The sequence below is a fragment of the Symphalangus syndactylus genome, chromosome 2 (assembly GCF_028878055.3).
Source record: "Symphalangus syndactylus isolate Jambi chromosome 2, NHGRI_mSymSyn1-v2.1_pri, whole genome shotgun sequence".
Taxonomy (NCBI): Eukaryota; Metazoa; Chordata; class Mammalia; order Primates; family Hylobatidae; genus Symphalangus; species Symphalangus syndactylus.
Window position 1 is genome coordinate 24,554,838 of NC_072424.2, and position 15,806 is coordinate 24,570,643.

General features: G+C 35.5%; 1 protein-coding gene across 3 annotated transcripts in view; it reads right to left on the reverse strand.

Moving 5' to 3' along the window:
• Nucleotides 1-13,771: 13,771 nt before the first annotated feature.
• The window catches only part of NHLRC2 (NHL repeat containing 2), a 55,368-nt gene continuing 53,333 nt past the window's right edge, over nt 13,772-15,806 (reverse strand). For 2 of the 3 annotated variants that reach the window (XM_055248649.2, XM_055248666.2), the window contains exon 11: nt 13,772-15,333. In XM_055248649.2, the coding sequence (XP_055104624.2) occupies nt 15,077-15,333 (257 nt within the window). In that variant the 3' untranslated portion in view covers nt 13,772-15,076. Of the gene's footprint in view, nt 15,334-15,500; nt 15,570-15,806 lie in introns of all 3 variants that reach the window. The other variant, XM_055248657.2, reaches the window with a different exon arrangement.

Below are 15,806 nucleotides of genomic sequence, written 5' to 3' on the forward strand. Positions count from 1 at the left end.
GGGGGAGTCCCACCTTCTTGGCCACAGCTGGAGTGGAGCTTCCATCACATTGTTCTGGGGCAGGGGGAGGGAAGGAATGGCCATGACTCTGGTGTCACAGATTCTCACAGTTCTTATCGAGGTTTAGATTTTCTTGAATAAACGTTTCATTAACTGCATGCCTTTGGGACAATTTCCAGAGACTTTAAATAGCTCTTTTAAAAATAATTTTTACCAGTTATGGTTGTTCACTGGAGTTCCTCGTGTGCCATTCAGGAATATACCTTCATCTCCACCATTGGCTCTCCTGTCCACAGAATGCGTTAATTCTTGGCTTTATAATTCCAGGTGGCTGTGAACAGTTCAGGGAAGGCTGACAGAAAACATAAGACTGGGAAAGTAGATCTAGCAGGCATATGTGTGGGGAATTAATATTGAACTGAAGAAAATGTTAAAAATATGTAATGATTCACTTTGAAATGAGAAAGTTAAGGTTATAAAGAGCTAGGAAATATGTTCATTGAACAACAAGCAAGTGGAATGCTTACATCACAGAGCAGGGTACAGAGATTAGACACAAGGAATCATCTCCTGGCAGGGCTGTTAAATAAGAATATACTTCCCATAAAGTTTGCAGAATAGCATTTTAAAATAGTCTAGATCCTTATCTTCATATAGTTCATCTTATGAGTGGCTAAAATGCAGCTTCTCTATCGCCTCACTCCTTGTGGTAAGTTTTGACAGAAGGGCTTTATTAACACAAATTATTAAAATGACTTCAGTGCTGTACCTTCCACCTACAACACTGAACCACAGCAAAAACACCCAAGGGTATCCTACAACTTATAACAGCAAGGTGCAAGGGAACCAAAGAAGGTTCTTGGCCATGTAGATGATTATCTTGTTCTTCCTCCAGAAAGTTACACAAATAAAAGCAGGTGTTTTTTTCTACTTGACTTTCTGCAAGGCTGACTTAAGTTTACTGTAATACTGCCCAAAGACGAGGGAACAGGGTAAACAGCCTCATTAGCTCCCATGCAACGCTAGGAATTTTAGGTCATGTTAGCTTCCTGAACATGGACAAGCTATTGTTCTTCCTTTGCCAGGATGGGCACATAAACTATACTTCAAATATTTATCCTATCCTCCTTATCTTGCCTACTATAATAAGGGACTTGGTTGTGATGTCATTTCCAATGAAATGACAAATATAGAACCATGTCAATTTAAAGAGATAGATACTACTAAATGAGATGACTCCTTTCAAATGAAAACCCTAAACATCTTAGGAGAAATGCATGCTTCTCATGTGTTGGCAGCATTCCAGAACTCAGCCTTTCTTAGGCGTCTCCCACTCTTCAATGGCAGTTCAGTGATTTCTTCAATAAGCGGAAGTAACAGCAGACACATTATACAGTGATAATCTGTTAGTTTCTCTGAGCAACTGAAATTAAAATATGCTTAACATATGCAATCCCAATTTTCAAAGTTTGATGAAAGTTACTACTTACTAAAATGATACCCTAAGATTGACTAGAATTGTGACTCTGGCGTCACAAAGCAGAAACTAGAAACTGCAACTGGTCAAATTCACAAGAGATATATATATATATATATATATATATATACACACACACACACACACACACACACAAAATGTTGGCATACATAATTTAGTATACAATTTGTGTATGGTATATCTCACAAGAGAGATATAAGCATGGTTTAAAAGTTGTGGAGATGGGAGATCAAGACCATCCTGGCTAACACGGTGAAACCTCGTCTCTACTAAAAATACAAAATATTAGCCGGGAGAGGTGGCGGGCGCCTGTAGTCCCAGCTACGCGGGAGGCTGAGGCAGGAGAATGGCGTGAACCCCGGGGAGGGGAGCCTGCATTGAGCTGAGATCGCGACACTGCACTCCAGCCTGGGTGAAAGAGCGAGACCCCTTCTCAAAGAAAAACAAAAAACAAAAAACAAAAAAACAAAAAAACAAAAGTTGTGGAGGTGTTTTTAAATAAAAAGCTAAATTATCTGAACTAAAAGAAAGTAAATTTAAAGTGGTTTGAGGAACAGCAAAATGGCCCACAGCAGTTAATGTGAAAACACTTTCTCATTTTAGTTTTATTAAAACTAACGATTTTAAAACTGACTTGAAGCAATTCCATTGCTTATTTTGAGGTGTTTATCTCCCTCTTGGAAAGTAACTAGCCAGCACAGACATGCTACTACATGCTGATGAAGGTTGCCTCACATACTAGAAGGCAGATTTCAAAGGGCAGGAGTGTGGAAATACAGTTGTCTGTCAGTTCGGTGATCTTCTTTGATAATTTCTGCTCCTTAGCAGCTGGCAAGATAAGAAAGGAACACAAAATATCATAAAGATCTAGATGTATTCCAGATGTCATGAAAAAAAAAAACTCAATAAAGAACAGTATATTCCTTGGAAAACTGTTAACACTGAGGTCACAGATTTGTAAAATAGCTTGATTATTGTATGTTGAAAAGCCCATGATTAAAAAAAAAAAAAACCCTTCATTTTAATGGAGTTTTAAAATAGCTTAAGTTTTATGTATATAAACAGTTTTGCAAATATTTTTCATGAACTACTTGTACAGAAAAAAGGGAGGGGAGTGAATTTCACTTTTTTCCCTCAAAATCCTTTTAAATCTTAAGTTTCTTACCTAGTTAAGAGTTTAAAATATAAATCTAATTAGCAAGATTAGAGTTACACAAAATTGTATCCATTAATAAAGTTGCGTTTGATTAAAAGCATTTTAAATAATTTTCTGAGCCCTATTAAAACTCTGTGTATCTGTAAAATGCACTATTACTTGAATTGGTTTGTAGTGTATGTCTCATTCCAAAAAGTATTATAAAATCTGAAGGCATAAATAACAAATTATTGTTTTGAAATAAAACGAAACAGATTTTTCCATAAATATCTCAAATCACGGTCTCTGAGAATGGCTCAGAACTTCAGGTCATCTGGTTCCATTTTTCCCGATGTGATAAATACTCCGATCAGCCACCTCCCAGACTCTATTTGAAGACATTCACTGGCAGAAAACTCACTCCTCTCCATGGCATGAATAATGCAATGATTTGAGCATTTAGTAGTTGTTAGTCACTGTGTTAAGTGCTTTTCTAACATTATCATAAAATAATTCTGGGGTATTAATATCCAGATACAGATACGAAACTAAATGTCGATGGAGATGAAGCAATTCTGTTAAGTGACAGTGTCGGGTCAGCTGGCACAGAGTTGGTATCTTAGACACTGCACTAAGCTGTGGCATGCTTACTCTCATTTTATATTTTTCTCCCTATATTCTAAGATAAACATCATAGGTTTTTTTCCCAAACATTTATGTATTCAGCATTCTTATATTCTCATTACAATTCTGGTTACCTTTTCCAGAATGTACACAAAGCAAGCCTTGTGACTGTGGGAAACGGAAGCTATCTTCTTCCTACTTATTTTTTGTGGAGACAGGGTCTCCTTATGTTGCCCAGGCTGGTCTTGAACTCCTGGCCTCATGATCCTCCCACCTCAGCCACCTAAAGTACTAGGATTACAGGTGTGCACCACCACACCCAGCCCTTCTACTCAATTTTGTTCTAAAAACATTATTAATCTATGAAAATTCAAACAATAAAAAATATTGTAGGATCAATAAATACTAGTTCCTCCCTACCCCCTTCCCCAAATTCAACTCTATATTGTTAATTAGGAATTTGTTGTGTCCTACTATATTTCTTTTTTCTATTCCTTTATATATTTCCACAGATCTGTGTGTAGATGCACATATATACATATATCCTGCATATATATATGCAGGCAGTCTTTGCTTTGAACAATTCTGACAGGCACAATTTCAGTTACATGGTTTAAATAACACCAGTCCCCAAACAACACAGTTCAAATTTCATTTCCATGGCATATTAGCTGTAATTTACTAAGTACAAACTTCACTGTTAGCTCTTCAACCCACAACTCACTAGTAACAGGTGTGTCCCATGATCAGTAACCAATAATGTCACTTATCTCAAAATCCATCAGTGACTGGTCACTATGCATCTGTTATGCACAGACAGCAACGTGTGTAGTTGTATTGCCTTTGTGTGTCCTGGTGATAGAGGCACATGACATTTTACAAAACTGGAGAGTTAAAACAGGGAACTGGCCAAAAAAGACAAATACAGCAAAGAAATGAAAAGCGGTAACACTGGAAATAAAATTTGGGCTAACTGTGGGAATGCTGATACTGTGCTCTTTGATAGAGACTCTAGGTAAGAAGCCAGAGAAACTTAGTGAAAGGGAACTTAACATTTATCGACATAAGTGAAGATATTGGTTATAATGAAAAGATGATGTCCCGAAGGAAGTGATGCTGGCATAAATAGATCATAGAACTCTTAGAGATATTTTACAACTGAAAGGAATGTAACAATTTGCCAAGGCATAGAAAAGGTACTTGCTCTGTATTGCAAATTACGAGATGCAAGCAAGCCCTGTTCAAATGCTCTTGGTAAGTTTGACAACAACTTGAATTCTCAACATTTGCAATGTTTTAAATTATGGCATACTAAATAAATACTAGCTTTACTATGTCTTTCATTTCCCCATTCATTTATAATTGACAGAGAGCTTTTAATATTTTCACTAATGTTTTTAAAGGTCATGAAACAATCATCTTTTCCTTCATTGGTTGTTAAGATTGCTTTGCACAGCTTCAGCTTGCAAGGTTGGTCATGCATTACTGTGCAAAGCAAGGACGGTTTATAGATGTACATATGTGGATGTGTATAGAGCTTTTAAAAATAAGATTCTTTTATTCAGAAGCTTGTTTTTCACATCACATGTGAGTACAAGTAGATGTCTGATTATTTTTAATGGCTGCATTATATTCCATGGTATGGACAGACCATTGTTTACTTAATATGTTCCTATTGAGACATTCAGGTTATTTTCAGTTTTTCACTATTACAATGTTGATACACTTTTGTGCACATAAGTATTCTACTAAATCAATTTCTACAAGTGCAACTATTGGATCAGTGAGAAAATGTTCAGCTTCACTGGTGGTCATGGCAATGCAAACAAACACAATGACATACCATCTTCTATCTAAAGGGCAAAAATTCAAGTCTGACAATATAATGGCGAATACGTAGATCCACTGGCTGTCACGTACTTGGCCAGTGTAATTGGTGGAATCCTTTCGGAAAACAGATGCCTACGTGGCCTCTGCACTTCCCGCAGGTGGGTGTGCATGACTTGGGCTTCTCTCATCATTCAAATTCATTTGTGAGGCCTGGACTCCCCTACTTACCTTGTTATGGCATTTATCCTTTTTGTTTTATCCATTTTCTTGTCTCTCCCCTCAACTACAAGAGTTCTAGAGCAGAGACCTTGTCTAACTTGTTCATCACTGGGCCTGGAATATGGCATAAAACAGGTGCTCAATAATAGCTGAATGAATGCATTTGCATTTCTTGATCTGGTGAGACTGAACATGTTTCATTATTGTATCTCTTTTGTGAATTGCATGCTCATATTCTTTGCCAATTCTCCAACTGGGACGTCTTCCTCTGATTAGTTCATAAGAGCTCTTCAGATACTACACATAGCAATCCTATGTCCATTTTGTGTCTTGAAAATATTTTCACAGTTTGCATTTCCTTTTTTCATTTTTGTTCTTTCATTATACAGATGGTTAAAATTTTTATGGGGTCACACATGTCAACTTTTCCAATCATGCTTTTGGGCTTCAGGTCACTCTCAGGAATGCCATCCTCACCCTCAACACTATAGGTCGTCTCCTTTATCTTCTTCTGGCGTTTCTGTAATTTTATTTTATTATTATTTTTAATTTTATTATTGTACTTTAAGTTTTAGGGTACATGTGCACAATGTGCAGGTTTGTTACATATGTATACATGTGCCATGTTGGTGTGCTGCACCCATTAACTCGTCATTTAACATTAGGTATATCTCCTAATGCTATCCCTCCCCCCACCCCACAACAGTTCCCGGAGTGTGATGTTCCTGTTCCTGTGTCCATGTGCTCTCATCGTCCAATTCCCACCTATGAGTAAGAACATGCGGTGTTTGGTTTTTTGTCCTTGTGATAGTTTGCTGTCATGTCATTAATTCCTTTCAAATTTGGTGTGCAGTGTTAGGTAGAGATCTAATTTCTGTTGTTCTTTTCAAATGTTCCCAGTATCATCTATTGAATAGATTACCCTTTCCCAATATATATATTAAAAATCTCTATAATTATGATTGCATGATTTGATCGAGGTATCTGCTTGCAGTTAAAAAAAATTTTTTTTAAACTAGGTATTCTCCTTTTCATTTCCCCAAAAGCTCAAGTAAATCATGGCTTACAGGTTTCTAAGTAGTAGAGTTACCTCATGATATACTTAGAAAGCACATTAAAACAGAAACACAGTTTTAGAGAGAAAATATTTAATCTATTTCACGAAAAAAATGTACAAAGCTTTAGAAAAGAGGCATTAGGTTTCCATGTACAGTATAAACACATTCTCACCTTCTATGATGACTTGTATTACACTTCTCTTGACTAGTAAAGAAGCCACTGCACTCTCATTCCAAACAATCTTCTGTTAACACATGCACTTGAAAAAGTCACTGAAAAGTACAGTCTTGAAATAAATTTAGAAATACGATGTTGTACAAAAATATATTAATCTGTCTACATGAAACACTTAAAAATGCACACCAAGTACATTCTTTTAGAACTAGACTCTATCTAGAAATATCAATATATGAACTTGTAAATTGGATTTTCGCTGCATTTGTAATCACTGGAGAAAAAAATATAATCAAGCCTTTGGAATGAGAAACACGAAGTTATTAGCACAGCAGACCAACTCTATTCTCAGAAATGAAACCATAAACTTTATCCATACAAAAGATGGGAAAGAGTTTGAGTTTCTAAAACTGACATATTTATGAAATGTTATAATTTGAAACTGCAATCACACAGCAAACTTTCATTTGTTCATAATCCACATGTAAAGAGATGACAATTACAACATTTCTAATTGTCTCTCAATGCAACTTAACAGTGAGAATTTAAACTTAAAAAAATTAGCCTATATAAAATATAATTAGGAAGGTATACGTCAGAGTAAATTAATTTGAATTCACATGGGGTATTGTTCCCCTCCTTTGAAAACTGAGCTATTATTAAGAAATGCTACGGAAAAAATACTACAACAAAATTGTTCTGCCACATTGTTATTTATATAATCATAATTTCTCACTGAAACGTCTACAGAAACTACTATTGTTTTTAGTAAGAGGGAGGCCTAAGGTGTGGAGAGGAAGCGGTAGTTTATTTTTTACAGGTATATTTCGATGATGAATATCACGGGCATGCATGAACAATACATTCCAACTCTATACAAACAAAAACTTGCTGGCATTTTGAAAAGTGTAATAAATACAACAGGGAGCCCATGCTGTACATGCTCAAAGAATGAATATATTTCCAGTGGCACTAAAAACAGTGACTACAAATTCTAAAAACAGAAGACAGTTGCAGGACAGAGTCCTTCTAAATGTTCAGAGGAACACGTCTGTTTTTCCCATTAATTAGCATAATTTAACTAATGTTTTGCCCTATTTACCTCAACATACATTTTTCATGAGCTTAGCACACATTAGATAAAGAAGGAATAACAGGCCAGGTGTGGTGGTTTATGCTTGTAATCCTAGCACTTTGGGAGGCTGGTGGCTTGAGGCCAGGAGTTCGAGACCAGTCTGGGCAATATAGCAAGACCCCCATCTCTACAAAAAATTTTTAAAAAATTAGCCAGGTGTGGTGGCACACACCTGTGGTCTTAGCTACTCAGGAGGCTGAAGCAGGAGTATCCTGAGCCCAGGAGTCCCAGGCTGCAGTGAACTATGATCATGTCACTGCTACACTCTAGCCTGGGCAACAGAGCAAGACCCTGTTTCTTAAACACAAAAAAATGGGAAGGGAAAAAAAAAAACTATTCAAATTGGGCAGATTTAAATCTGAGAGCCGATTTTGTCTACTTCTCAGCATCAGTTTGAGGTCTTCCATTTTATTTCAAATGGAAATAGATAACCAAGTATATTAAAAGCAAAAGGTAGTAAACTATGTCCATAATACTCACACTTTCAAGTTTTCAACATTAAAAAATAACTGACCATTTGCTTAATTCTACATTACTTAAAGCCACCAAGCCTGTGATAAGTTGCTGCTTAAAGAGGAAGGAATTCATACCATTTCCTGACAGTTACAAGAATGCTTTTTGGTATAAGGCTATTTAGTGTTCATTTGTGCTTGTTAATACTTTTTAGTATATGGCTGCTTGTATAGGTAGGGAAGTATGTTTGCAAATAGCTGCAATACTTTCCTTTTGGTCCTGTGGCTTTCAACAGAACAAAATGTCCTTTGGTACACTTGAAAGTGACATGCCAGTGAAGAAGAGGGACACACCAAAACAACCAGGCAAACATTCCACAGCAAGTGTCTAGGGTTTTCACTTTCCAACTCCAACCCTTGAAAAGAATTAAACCAAACCAACACACTCAGAAACAGGTGGGATGCAATCAGAAAAGCCGAGTGGGGCTGCCTCCTGTTCCACCTTACCCAGGCTCTGTGATTGGGGCAGCTTTCTGAAAGCCAGAGGCAACCAGGCAAACCTCCAGCGCTCATATGTGAAGGGGCCAGGTTTGTTAGTCATGGAATACATATAGGTAGATTAGTAAAGCCTCTGACTTTTAATACTATTCTTTATATTATCCTATTGCAAAGACATGGGAAAAAAAGCAAACTCTTAATTATTCAGGACAAAATAGTGACATGATTATTGCTAATACTTCATTTAAATAAACTGTGCCACAGGGGGAAAAAAAGGTAATCTTGGTGATTAACAGTGGATTCTACTTTTAAAATATGACGCTATTATCACTTTCTTATTATCACATTTCCTTACAGATTTCAGGAGAAGGAGTTTATAACAAAATTAACAAAATTCCTTACTGCACCATACTACTACTTAATTAGCACACTAAGAATGAAAAGTTAAGTCTGCATTCTGTGTTTAGGTGATCATGAATCATAATCATTGGTACATAGCATTTTGCTTAATTCCTTTTAATAGTATTTAGTGCACTGGGCTCAGCGGCTCACGCCTGTAATCCCAGCACTTTGGAAGGCCAAGGCAGGCAGATACCTGAGGTCAGGAGTTCAAGACCAGCCTGGCCAGCATGGCAAAACCCCATCTCCACTAAAAATACAAAAAGTCAGCTAAGCGTGGTGGCAGGCCTGTAATCCCAGCTACTCAGGAGGCTGAGGCAGGAGAATTGCTTGAACACAGGAAGCGGAGGCTGTGTTGCCATGGCACTCCAGCCTGGGCAACAAGAGCAAAACTCCATCTCAAGAAAAACAAAAACAAAACAAAACAAAAAAAAAGTACCTAATGCTAGGCTGGGTACAGTGGCTCACGCCTGTAATCCCAGCACTTTGGGAGGCCAAGGCAGGCGCATCACATGAGGTCAGGAGTTTGAGACCAACCTGGCCAACAGAAGCCCTGTTTCTACTAAAAATACAAAAATTAGCTGGGTATTGTGGTGGGCACCAGTAGTGGTGAGTGCCAGCTACTTGGGAGGCTGAGGCAGGAGGATCACTTGAACTCGGGAGGCAGAGCTTGCAGTGAGCTGAGATTGCACCCCTGCACTCCAGCCTGGGTGACAGAGTGAGACTCCATCTCAAAAACAAAACAAAACAAAACAAAACAACAACAAAAAGTACCTAATGCTGGAATAGGTTGACCATGGTGCAAACTTTACTGTAACAGAATTGCATATTAATATATTTGAGTCACGGGGAGGGATCTACATACCAGTGTTATTTATGAAACAAGAAAGCAGAAGACTATATTTCTAGAGCTCACTTGGACTAATATTTAATACAACAAAATTTTCTTAAATATGAATAAGCTTCTTCGGGTTTGAGATAGTCCGTGCAAAAGGCTCTTTATGATAAGGTCTTAATTACATTTTGAAGACCAACCGTTAGAACTTTTAAAACAACTTTTGAAACAGCACTGTTAGAACTAACATTGGAAAGCTATTTTTTTTAATACATCCATCTGCCAAGAAAAACTCTGGACAATATCTGAAATTAAGAAAAAGTAGTACATAAAATCTTTTGACAAATAATTACAGACTGTTCCAAGGTCTGAATAACAAATTATAATGCAAAGTTGTATAATTAAATGGATTTATTTAAATTGCAGGAACAATCATTGCTAGTACTTTTGGGGTTCTTTGGATTAAGTTACTATAAATATATAAAGTTATGAAAGATTTATGTTTTAAGAAAACCTACTTTAAGAGGCAATACAGCAGAGAGTTGAGCAGACTCCCATCCAGGCCCTGCCATTCCCTAAATTTGTGATTTTGGTTATGCTGGTGTATTTGATTATGCTTACCCTCTCTGTGTGTTTCTTCACCAATCAAATAGTATTTCTCACATAAGGTTGTTGTGAGGATTAAATGAGTTAATACATAAAAGCACCTAATAGATGAGTGCTGGCAAATAGTAAGAACTCAATAAATATCTACTCAATAAATATCTATTATTCTTGTTACTTTATGTGAAGGCTTAAGAAAGTGTCCACGGAAGAACTCTTAATTGAGCAGTTTGTTTTCCCTCTGCATCTTGGAGTTAGGAACGAGGAGACCTGTGACTGAATAAAGGCTCCACCACTCACTACTTCCCCTTGTTTGACAGAATTGAACATCTGCTGGCGCCAGGCACCACTTCAGGCATCGAGCACTATTCCGAGAGTTTTCTATTCTTCAGGTACATCATCACTATTCCAAAGCTGTCTCCTCCTCTGTAAACTAACATCTACCTGCCCGATTTATAAGGTTATTTGAAGCTCAAATGAGGCAATATACATGAAAGCACTTTGAAGATTTTGTGAAGCACCATCATTGGAGTGAAACTTTTTGGTTAAGATATAAGTACTCTGGTGCAGGTTGCTGGGCATATGTTGTAGGAATGTGATTCAGGATGAGTATGTCTGGACCCTCTCAAAGCAAGTTCATTACTTGTAGCTCCAGAAAGTCTTATAAAAAGTTTTTAATAACACTACAGGCATGCTTCTTTATAACTACAATGTTGTTTATAAAATAGTTATATGCTTCATTACAAAACATTTCTCTTCTTGAACCCAACTCTATGAAGAATATTAACATAACCAATAGTTAGTGGGAGATTTTCCTTCACAAATTGTAGTTGCAAAGAAAATGTAGGGTGATATGTGTTTATGGTCCCAAATTATCATTATAGTAACTAAGCCAATAATTACCAGTTTCATTAATTACTAAGTGCTGTACACACAATATTTCATTGAATGAGGCAGGTATATCAGCCCCATTTTAAAGGATTAGAATCCAAGTTACTGCAAAATCCAAGCTCTTAACCACTATGCTACATTACACAATAAAAATACCAGAACAAAAAAGCCATAACCATGGCTTTCTTCACAAAATCACGTACTTAAGAGAACCGGTAGATCAAAGGACTCCAAACAATGTTCTGAGCTTTGGTAATAAAAATGACTTTTAAAAAGTTATTATTTAAGTGCTTACGATTCAATTAACTTTAACTCTTTAAACTTTATGGGTTTCCCCCCACCGTGATTTTAAAAGTAACAGATTGCTCACTAAAAAGAAAAAAAAAAGAAAAAAGCAAAGTAGAATTAAAATAAAAAACATCCATAATTCCTTCATTCACAAGAACCATTGACATTTTCCCTCTGCATATATTCTTATCTAACTGTCAACTACAGAATTTAAGTAGATTTTGATGATTGTGGTTAAACGTGATGCCAAATCTAACTATAGTATTTTTAACTGGTAGACATAAATTAATAGTAAACTTTGTGCAGGCAGAAAACTATTACATTATAGAGATATGTATTTTCAATACCTTCCTAAATTTTCCAACTACAGAAAAACAAGCAAAGAGTAACTTATCTCAGTTATATAAGCTCAAAAGTATATTGGCCATAAAAGAATCACGAATAATTCTTAATCTTTGTGTATACACACGCCTATACAAATATACACATAGTTATTTTTTTTTCTGGCTGTTAGGATTTATAGCTTTCTGAAGGTTTGATAATATTATAACTAAACATTATTAGAACAGTTAAGAAAAAAATTACTTTTCACAGTCATTGAATTTTGCTAAAGTTACACTTACGGGTGATTAAACTACAAAGTTTTCCCTTGTTAAATATTTGCTTAAGACAGAATGTTCAAGATAAGCTAAACTCTTTACAAGAATCATATCGAGAAATTCTACCATTTGTGAAATAATAAAGGAAGAGGAAAAAAATAGCAACAAACCAGCAGAATAATTTAGGGCAAAGATTCCAGGTATTATACAAAATATGTGCAATGCCACATTACTGGCATTTCAATTGAGGTGACTTACACTAAAATCTTGTTCTTTTTAAACTATCACTGGACATAATAATTTACGCAACAAAAGCAAAAGATAAAAATATGCAGAAGTCCTTATAGAATATAGATCAACAAGTTTTAAAAATAAACTTTCTAGTGCTTCCTCTTATATGAGAGGTTTATCCTTGTCATAAATTCTAGGAACCTATTTATATTGCTTAAGTGTGATTTATTCAAAATCCTATTAGTCTACTATAAATAATACTTTTAATGTAAAAAACAATGCAGACTGGCAGTGGGTAAGAATAAGAATGTTCAATAAAACTGTATTTTGAAAGTCAAGAAAAGCATCAGCTAAGGCTAACCTAAAACTGTCTAGACAAATGAAGGGAAATAGATTCTAAAAAATGCCTTTGCATTTTCACTGTACATGAACATGTATAACAAACACTGTGTTTGTATATTATATTGAAAAATAAATTGTCAGATATTTCTAAATTAGCAAATTAAAATTGTATATACTTCTTTCAGAGTGTGAAATTGTTTATGTCCTTAAACAGAAAATGATTGGGCCAAAATATTCTCATCCTGTCCATCTAGAAATGAGAAATGTAATAAGTCAAATGAGATTAAAAAATAACTAAGGCCGGTAGGGCACGGTAGCTCACCCCCCGTAATCCCAGCACTTTGGAAGACAGAGGCAGGCGGATCACCTGAGACCAGGAGTTTGGGACCAGCCTGACCAACATGGTGAAACCCTGTCTCTACTAAAAATACAAAAAAATTAGCTGGGCATGGTGGCGTACTACGCCTGTAATCCCAGCTACCTGGGAGGCTGAGGCAGGAGAATCTCTTGAACCTGGGAGGTAGAGGTTGCAGTGAGCCAAGATCGCACCACTGTACTCCCAGCCTGGGCTACAGAGCCAGACTATGTCTCAAAAATAAAATAAAATAACTAAGGCCTATTCTCCATAAAAGAGAGTATGTTATACACCCTTTTATTACAGAACATTTCATTTTTTTGACTGCTTGTGGAGAGAAAAGGTTTATGAGGTAATCACATATAATTTTAAACAGGATTCCTTTTAATTTTATATCTATATTTCCCTTTAAAAGTAGCTTCAGTAGATGACTAATTAAATCAATGTCATGATTTATACATCCTTACTTCAGAGATTCAGCTAACCTTATGAATAAAACAAACTAATACTACATTTCAAAAAAAATTAAAAATAGACAATGATGCTTAAAAAAAGATTACACTTCAAATTTAGCACTGTTTTTACAGGGAAGGGAAGCATATTATGCCATATTGCCTATAAATATTTATTGAATAAATAAACATGGTTCACCTGATGTTTTTAAAATCTTGTAAGCTGATTAAATCACAAACATGTTGAATAGGTATTAAGGAAAACAAGATTAGGCTTTTAAGTAGTTATAAATTATGACAATAGAAAAAAAAACCTTTCCAATATCTTTTTTTTAGGGTTAAAAAACAACAAAAATTAAAAAATAGTATCATTAAATCACTGTTTTGGCCTTAATATTTTGAAGAGTAATATATTAGGATATACTGTATCTATTAACAGCATGAAAGCACCTCACACTGAAAATTTCACTTTTAAGGCTTAAAAGTGATTTTTAAAAACATCACAATAAATGATCATAATTTAAATTCTGAATATGGGAACAAAAAAACCTCAAAACCTAAACTCAACAAATCTGCATTTAATGCTTACAAGTGAAATGTACATTTCCAAAACAAGATACATAACCATCAGATTTAGCTGTCACAATAAATTATTTATCACAGACACTAAGTAATGTGTCCTGAAGTCCCTTTTTCCTTGAAAGTCATAATATTTCTGGGGACTCATTCATTATCTGGTAAGGTAGTCACTCATAAATAGGTAAAGGAGTCAGTCTTTAGAGATTCTATGTCCAACTTTATCTGTACAAAGTTTTAAGGCATTCATAATGGTATGTTAAATAACAAATAATTTATAATAAAAATAGATCAAAACTCTCTTTTACAAATATCTCAACTGAGAAAACCACAGAAGAGAATAAAGATCGTATTTACCACCGATGTACTCCTTAAGCTTCTACAGCGATGGAAAGACTTATTTTTGGCTTACAACAGACTTTATGCCTTGAATACTTGGTGTTATACAAATGTGGACTGGAGCTTAAGTTCTGCCTAAAGTTACTGTGAAATTTACACATTCAAGTGTGCTGATTGCTATTAATAAAGGTAGAAAAAGTTAGTTAAAATATCTGGTATTATAATTATCGGTATTTATTGCAAATTATCTTATAGTATTCTCTACTGTAGTGTGAACTTCAGTCTTGTGCCAAATAGCAGCATAGATTACAATATCATGGTTCCAATGATGATCAATGACTCAGCTAGTATCAGCAAAAGCAAAGGAATTTGTTTATAATAAAAGAAGGAGCATAGCTTTATTTTAATATCAGTTGTTAGAACTGAGCAATGGGCATCTTGGTATCCAGAGGCAGAACTGAAGTTTTCTTTCCTTAAATTACAGTGATAGTCAGGATGGGGGACAGTAGGTGGTGGCAATGGGTTGCTAGCTAGCTGGCTGGCTAAAATACATACCTGAGCTCTACTGGAGCTATGCAACCTTGCTGTGTATCCGTTATTTGTAAAGGCTGACTGAACAAGATTGCCTTCATCATGCAAGCACTGCTGTCTGCACTACAGTAATAAAGAAACACGCTGATAGATACAATGGCTTCAAGTGATAAGCAATCATCAGGAATTTGTAGTGAAATTGTTGGTTGACTGGAAATGTTCTCTATATCTCCAGATGGTATCTGTCCTTGAAGTAGCCATTCATTGCCTAAAAATTAAAAATGAAATTATTAAGACTGTATAAGACAAGTAGAAAACTGGGAATATCTTATGAAGACTAGATAAACTCAATCAACAAATATTTATTAAAAAATCTCTAAGTGCCAGGCATTGTAGTCTGTGGGAAGGACATAAATATACATAATATATACTGACCACTCATCAGAAGTTCCCGGTCTGATGATCATTATATCTAATTATTATAGTTCTTCCTTTGTTTGGATACTATAAAATAAATTACACATTTATTCTTATTAAAATCAAGCTGAATATTGCAAATATGGCTATAAAGCCTTAATCTCTAAAGTTAAAAATAAAACCTATTAAATTTTAGAAATAGGGGTGGGGGGAGGGGGGAGGGACAGCATTGGGAGATATACCTAATGCTAAATGATGAGTTAATGGGTGCAGCAAAACAACATGGCACATGGATACATATGTAACAAACCTGCACATTGTGCA